At 35.6% G+C, this 7,229-nt stretch overlaps 1 protein-coding gene across 1 annotated transcript; it reads left to right on the forward strand.

Moving 5' to 3' along the window:
- The first annotated feature begins 1,670 nt into the window (after window positions 1-1,670).
- Window positions 1,671-3,365, forward strand: LOC112179023 (60S ribosomal protein L30). Its single transcript, XM_024317322.2, has 4 exons — window positions 1,671-1,877; window positions 1,993-2,094; window positions 2,950-3,018; window positions 3,122-3,365. The coding sequence occupies exons 1-4, from the start codon at window positions 1,751-1,753 to the stop codon at window positions 3,160-3,162; spliced, it is 339 nt and encodes a 112-aa protein (XP_024173090.1). The 5' UTR covers window positions 1,671-1,750; the 3' UTR covers window positions 3,163-3,365.
- The last annotated feature ends 3,864 nt before the right edge of the window (window positions 3,366-7,229 follow it).

Raw genomic sequence — 7,229 nt, forward strand, 5'->3', positions numbered from 1 at the left:
CACGATATGGGCTTGGGCCATGGGCCGGGCCGGGCTTAATGTTTAAGTAAATGGGCCGGCACGAGCCCGGCACGATAATAAATGGGCCGGCCCAAGCACGGCACGAAGCATGACTAGGCCCGCTTAAAATGGGCCGGGCCGGCCCGTTTGCCACCTCTAGTTCACATATACCGCCATCGGCTAGAGAGAATACTAGGGGCAACTGCTTCCTTTAGGTTCAAGAGAGACAGTACACTATCAAGAATTTCATCTGGCAATTTACTGATTCGATCCTCCAAGTTGCAGTCACCTTTGCCCTAACAAACAATTGACCCCCAATCAATAACGGAACAAAATCGAAAAACAAAGATAACACTAGTAAAGCTATTGCACTTGATAATCCGGAAACAAAACCATAAAATACAAAAAGTTGGAATGTTTAACTGTCAAACAGTCGATGCTGAGCTAGGCAGTGCTACTGCTACCTTGTCTTGTGCAAGAGTTGGACGCAGCCTTTTTTTTTTTCCATTACTAAAATTTGAGAATGAAAACCGTTTTCATGGCCTTGTTTGCTTGCAGCCGATAAATAATTTATTGGAAGTATAAAATGACTCATCACAAGGCCCTGAAAAATTGTGTTGTTTATTTCACATCTTTTATTTTCATTTTTTATAATCCCAATCCAACCTTCTTATAATCACACCAAAGAAAGAAAGAAAGAAAGAAAGAAAGAAAAAAAAACAAACCAACTACGACCTTCTTATACATCCGATAAGACTTGTACTCGTAACCTATGACCTGCATGGTATCAACGTTTATCCAAACTGTGGCCTATAACTTTAAACAAGTTGTTAATTTCACCAATCCAAATTTAGGTTAATCTACCGAAAGTAAGTCAGCTAAATGATCAGTCCAATCCCAAAACCACGCTACATCGTTGCAAAGTTTCTTTACCGACGAGCCAATAGCGTGGACCAAGATCACCATGGTTATGTATGAACAACCGCCTCCATGTTTTCTCTTGTCATCGACCCAAACAATTAGAGATTTCCAACACTTCATCATGCAACACAACTCCATTCTCCCTATTTTTGAAAATAAAAATAAAAATTGTATAATCCCAAGCCACCATACGTATGAAATTATTGTATATCGTTGTTCTCAAGTTCTAAGTTATTGAAATTTTGGTTAATTTCACAATCGTATCGTCCCAAACAAATTTCACAGTCTGAATTATGATTAATCTACCAAAAATAGATCAGCTAAATGTTCAGTCCAATACCAAAACCAAGCCCATCATAACCACGCTACATCATTGCAAAATTCCGTTGTCGATGAGCTAACAACGTGAACCAAGAACACCATAGTTATGTATGAGCAACCCCACGACTCCATTGTCCTTATTTTAGAAAAAAAATATAGTATAGTCCTGGACCACCATGTATACCACGAAGTTATTTGTATAAATTGTTCTCAAGTTCTAGACTATTGAAATCTTTGTGGACCTATTCATATTACCGGACCTCCCAAAATCATGAGGTAGTGGAACTATCTCGGGCCCGAAAACCAGACACATTAGTGGGCTCATAAAATTACAAACCATCCAACCCGGCCCATTTCACTCACAACCCACAAAAACCCCAAAACCTAACCCGCTCACGCTCTTATATTAATACCAAAACCCTAACTGGTGCCTCCTAAAAGCTCTTCTCGTTGTTTGTGGGTCTCGGCGGCACAAGAAGAAGAAGAAAACAGAGCTCTAGATTCAACCATGGTGGCTGTGAAGAAAACCAAGAAGACCCATGAGTCCATCAACAACAGGCTCGCTCTCGTCATGAAGAGTGGCAAGTACACTCTGGGCTACAAGACCGTCATCGACACTCTTCGTAGCTCCAAAGGTAGTATCTATCTCTGGTTCTTTTGACCCAAATTTTGAATATTTGTCATTTCTGCGATTTGGGTTTTGAATCTTCGATGTGGGATTTGATTTTTTTTGATGTGGGTGAGTTGCAGGGAAGCTGATTATAATCTCGAACAATTGCCCTCCTCTGAGAAAGTCGGAGATCGAGTACTACGCCATGCTTGCCAAGGTTGGAGTTCATCACTACAATGGAAGTAAGTGTTTTGTAACTAATATTCTGGGTCTGCATCTGATTGAGATATGAAAAGTTTGTATTTTTTTTTTTTTTTTTTGATTTGCTCTTTGCTATTTGGTGTGTGCATTTTAATTTGGTGAAGTGAGATGTGTGGATATATAATGATGCATTTTAGTTGAATCTGAATGGTGAATTGTCTACTAAATGTTAAAGAAGTTAAAATGGAGCACATAACTATTGACTAAGCTATCGATAGACTTACAAGCTAAAGAAGGGACTATTGTCAATGAGTATGATACTTGTTCTTGAGTTGCATTTAGCTTATTGTTGTCTCTTCTGGACTTGATTTAGAGCAAGTGTCATAGATGCATAGTCCCCCAGACGAACAGAGTCTGGGGAATTTGTTTTGATTTAAATGATGTTGTCATGGTCATGGTGGTTAATAATTTGTAATTTTACCCCCTGCTTCTCTGGTGATCTTATTGGATGGTAGATTTGGATTATTATGGTGCTTCTGTACTTTTGTTTACCTCTTTTGGTTTGAGTTGTGGACTTTATCCTTTGAAACATACAAAGTCTTGGGTTCATTGTCTTCTTCAGCATGAATTAGAAACTCATGAATTCTCTGGATAATACATTGTTGAGATGTGGGTCTTCTTTGTTTGCTTTGACTTGTATGGTACTTTAAGTTCAAGTAGAAGAAGATTTCTCTTACTGTGCTTTTGCATAGGATGTTTGTATCTTTTGTTGACATGATAAAGATTCATATGCTGCAGGAAAATTACCGTAGATGGTCATTGTTATAAAATTTGTCAAAAACAATAATGAATTGCTGTACTTATATTTTTCTTTTCGCTGTCATTTGTGTTTTCAGACAATGTTGACCTGGGTACAGCATGTGGCAAGTATTTCCGAGTGTCGTGCCTTAGCATTATTGATCCAGGTACGTTTTATTGTTTATGTTCGTTTAAATTATATAGTGTCTGGCCTCATTCATCTGCGAAACTGATTTTACTGACTTGGCCTCTGGTTTTGATAATGTTCAGGTGATTCGGATATCATCAAGACACTGCCTGGTGATCAGTGATGGACTGCTGGACACTGCCTCCGTTGTCAAAGTATTACTTTTCTTAGGCTTGTTTGCTCTATTCACCAATGATGTAATGCCCCACTTTTGTTTGAAGATTTTGTTTGCGGTTCTGTTAGTAGTCTTGATGAGACTTGATCCTGCTGTTTAGACGATCATTTTTAAGTTATTTTTGTTATAATTGGGTACTCACATTTGCATTGTGTCGGCCTCCTTCATTGCCAATGCATCATTTACTTACAAAACCTTCTTAAAGGAGCTTAAGCTGTAGACTTATTTCTTGCCTAATCCTGTTTTATTGGCTTTTCTCTAGGTTACTCCCATCTTATTAGTTTTCCCCTCTGGTTTGAATCCTATGATTCAACCCAAAACATCCAACATATCCAATATTTACTGAACAGAAAACCAATCAAAAGAAGTAACTTGTTTTGTTTGATCTTTTTGTAAATTGATTTTTTTTGAGTAGGCTGTCTTTCAAATTTCAATGGAAATGAGGAGTTGCTTGTTGGTTTTGCTTAAGATTGGAGACGGTTTTAGAGGTTGGTTTATTGTATTTTAGGTTCTATTTTGGTAAATGCTGACAACTAGGTCGTTCCCGTTGCTACCTGTGATCCACGTTTTATGGACAGTTGTAGCAACCATATAGAATGAGAAAAGAAAAAAACTTTTAGTCTAGGATTTGCTTTTGTGGGCGGCTAGATGCAGTTCCGCATTTAGTTTAACTTAGGCTTTGGTTTCCGGTACTTAGTTACCCATCCTTGTTTTGGAGGCCGTCAGGTCCATCCCTGTGGTTTCTTTACAGGCTTCTTTGCCCTTTATTTTTCTCTTTTTCTTCAGTTGACGTGTTTACAGTTTGCGACAGTGGCGGCAACTAGAGGCGGTTGGATGTTGCTTGAGGGTTATTATAGGCTCTGCTTTGGTGGTAGTAACTAGATGTGGTACAATATTTGGTTTGGGCTTTGGTTTCTGATACTAGCAGTAATTTAAAAATATGAGGAGTCATTCTAATGAGGATTTATTAAAATGAAGACTAGTTGAGGATTTTTTAATTAACGGTTTGAGAGACTCATTTTTTTGATTACATTATGGTGCAACTGTGATACTAGTGGTAACTTAAAAATCAAATGAATAGGTAAATATGGGTAGTTTTTTAACGAAGACCACTAAAATAAAGATTAGTTGAGGGGTTTTTAATTAACGGTTTGGGAGACCCACTTTTTTATTACAGTAGACAAATTAACCATTTGACGTTTATGTATGCATGAGTGGATCACTTCTTAGAATTTTCTTCTAAATTGCTAATCGTTAAGACGAACAAAATCTGTCAAACATAAACTGTTTATGTTCATAACTGATAAATCACAATTATGAATGCCTTAACGATTTTCAATTTAGTTGAAAAATTGCATAAATGTACTCATAATTATCTAAACATATAATGATTGATTTACGGAATTGTGATCGAAAAGTAAGTCTCACAAAACAGTCCTCATTACTTTATTAGAAGGACTCCTGGTAAACATGACTAATTATTCAAAATTAGTTTTTATTTTTGGCGCAGTTATAAAAATATTCCTAAAATTGTATATATATTACTTAAAAGAAACGTATAGTCGTATACCATGAATTCGGTATACCGATTACCGTGAATTCAAAATCCGATAGGTTCCGATTAACAATTATAAAAGGTGTAATTACAAAGACCTTTTCACATTTGGTAAATTAATCAAGAAGATTAAGATAATAGTTATCCACAGATATGTCCCCTTCAATTTAGCATGCAACGGATAACTACAATTTACAACACTATTTACTCCACCTCCTGTTTACTTACAGACAGTTACAACAATCAAATTCTGGAAATTTTATCTTTAACTGCGAGAATTTAAAATAATAACAGAAACTAAATTTGTATTGAAGAAAAAACCAAAAATATCTGGATAATTTCCAGTACTTCGCCAAGTCAAACTCGGTTCGTGCTCAAACCCGGTTCCTAAAACCCCGCCTATTTTTGGAATGATATCGCACAATCCTACTCAGAGACAGGCAAGATAATTCAGGTATCAAACAGCCGACGTTTGAGCGGCCAAATTTTCAGTATTTTAAAGATGCACAGCACAAATCTTTATCTTGCTTGGTGAAGGTGACCCTTTCCAATCTCCCCCTTTCTCCCCCTTTTTTCTTCTCTCCATTTTCGTTAACCATCATGAGTCTTCTTCGTACTCTCTTCTCCAACAAGAACACCCTCTATACTTTGGTTCTCCATTCTCCACCTGTAAGTTTCTTTTCCTTTTTCATTTCTATCTGACTTACTCGTAATTTGGCATTTGGAGCTTCTTGTTTGTGATTGATTTGAATTAAACCTGACATGAACTTTCGAAACCGGCTATGAGTATTAATATTAGGTTAGGCCGATTCGAATCTATGCACAGTAACACAAGGATGAGGCCGTTTCCTTTCTGTACATTCATTCTTTTGCGATAAATGTTCGTTCTCATATTATACTTAGGACTTAAATATACCATGTCATTGAATTAGTTTTATTGTTATTTTCCTTTCTTGGCAGTTTTCAAAATCTTTCACATAGCTTTGATTTCATCTTTAATGGAATTAATTGATATGATTATTCTCCGTACGTATACAAACATTAGAACTCTACATTGTTAGAACTTTAAAGGGTCTTCATTGTTGTTTTTAATATTGCCATCTCTTTCAGTTACGTAATAATAACAAAAATAGTCTTGCCAATTATTTTAGCTTTTACTTGGAAGAAAATATCGAATCAAAACGAAAAAATAGAGTCTTTCTAGTTTGATTTGGATTGGGAAACATCTGTTCACTTTCATACAAACTCTCCGGCTGTTAAGACGCGTATACGTTTTCCTTGTTCTTCTTCTTCAATTTCTTTAATATATTTGTCGTATAGAATGGCAATCGGTAATGCATTTTAGATCGTTGATCCTTATGATCATTTAGTAAATCAACCACATCCAACGGTCCAATCAGCTCTCTTGGGTGTCCAGACTTATAAGCACTACAGCACGAGTAATACATTTCATGCATGACATTGAAACAACGCGTGGTGCAATCTACTAAACCACGTGGACGGCTAAATTCAAGGGTTTAGGATTTAGGATTTTCATACGTATTAGGTTTTGGACCTTACAAACACTCTTTTAGCAAATTAAAAAAGTTAGCTATATACAATGTGACATGTTGTTTATCTATTAAAATAAAATTATACTAAAATATTTTTTTTTTAATTTGTTCAATTAGTCAAGATTTACACTCTGCAATAAAAAAAACATCCTGTTATTCCGTAAACATATAGCGCGTTAGACTACGCTAAATTTAGACATTTTTATGTGTCGTGCTGTCATGTTTTGAAAAAAATTTGTTCAAATCTTTGGTTCAGGGATTGTTTATATCATTGTAAAAACAATTTGAAATTATCTATCTTTAACGAATATTTTGTTCAAATCTTTGGTTTAGAGATTGTTTATATCATTGTAAAAGACAATTTGAAATTATCTATCTTTAACGAATATTTACACCTATATATTTCAGGTGTGTTATATTGTGAGTTATCTACTTAAATAAATTCTATTTTTAAATTTACGGTAAAGATTAGCAATTCGTACTCGAACATTATCCCGAAAACAAATAATGCATTATCCTAACAATAGATTTACACACATATGTTGAAATTTTATCTAAAATGCTAGGTGAAGCATAATATTTTGAAAAGAGAAAGAGTCAATATGAATTATATTCGGAAGAATTCTTATATGGATGGTCTGGATTAAGCATTTAACAAATATCCCAATTTTTGTGGTTATACATATTTATTTTGCTTCCTTGATTTGAATTTGAATTGCCAGGTCAGCCATCTCATTTCCACAGTAGAATACTCCTGAGACTCTGAATTCTGAATATTTACGTCAGCACAGAAATTAGCTGGCTCTGCTTATCTTTCTCAGTTTCTCTGTATCCAACACTGCTTTTCAAACCCCCCATTAAATCCAGACCTACTGCCACACTGTCCCTGTCTTCCATTCACTTGTATA

Source organism: Rosa chinensis, chromosome 7 (assembly GCF_002994745.2).
Source record: "Rosa chinensis cultivar Old Blush chromosome 7, RchiOBHm-V2, whole genome shotgun sequence".
Lineage (NCBI taxonomy): Eukaryota > Viridiplantae > Streptophyta > Magnoliopsida > Rosales > Rosaceae > Rosa > Rosa chinensis.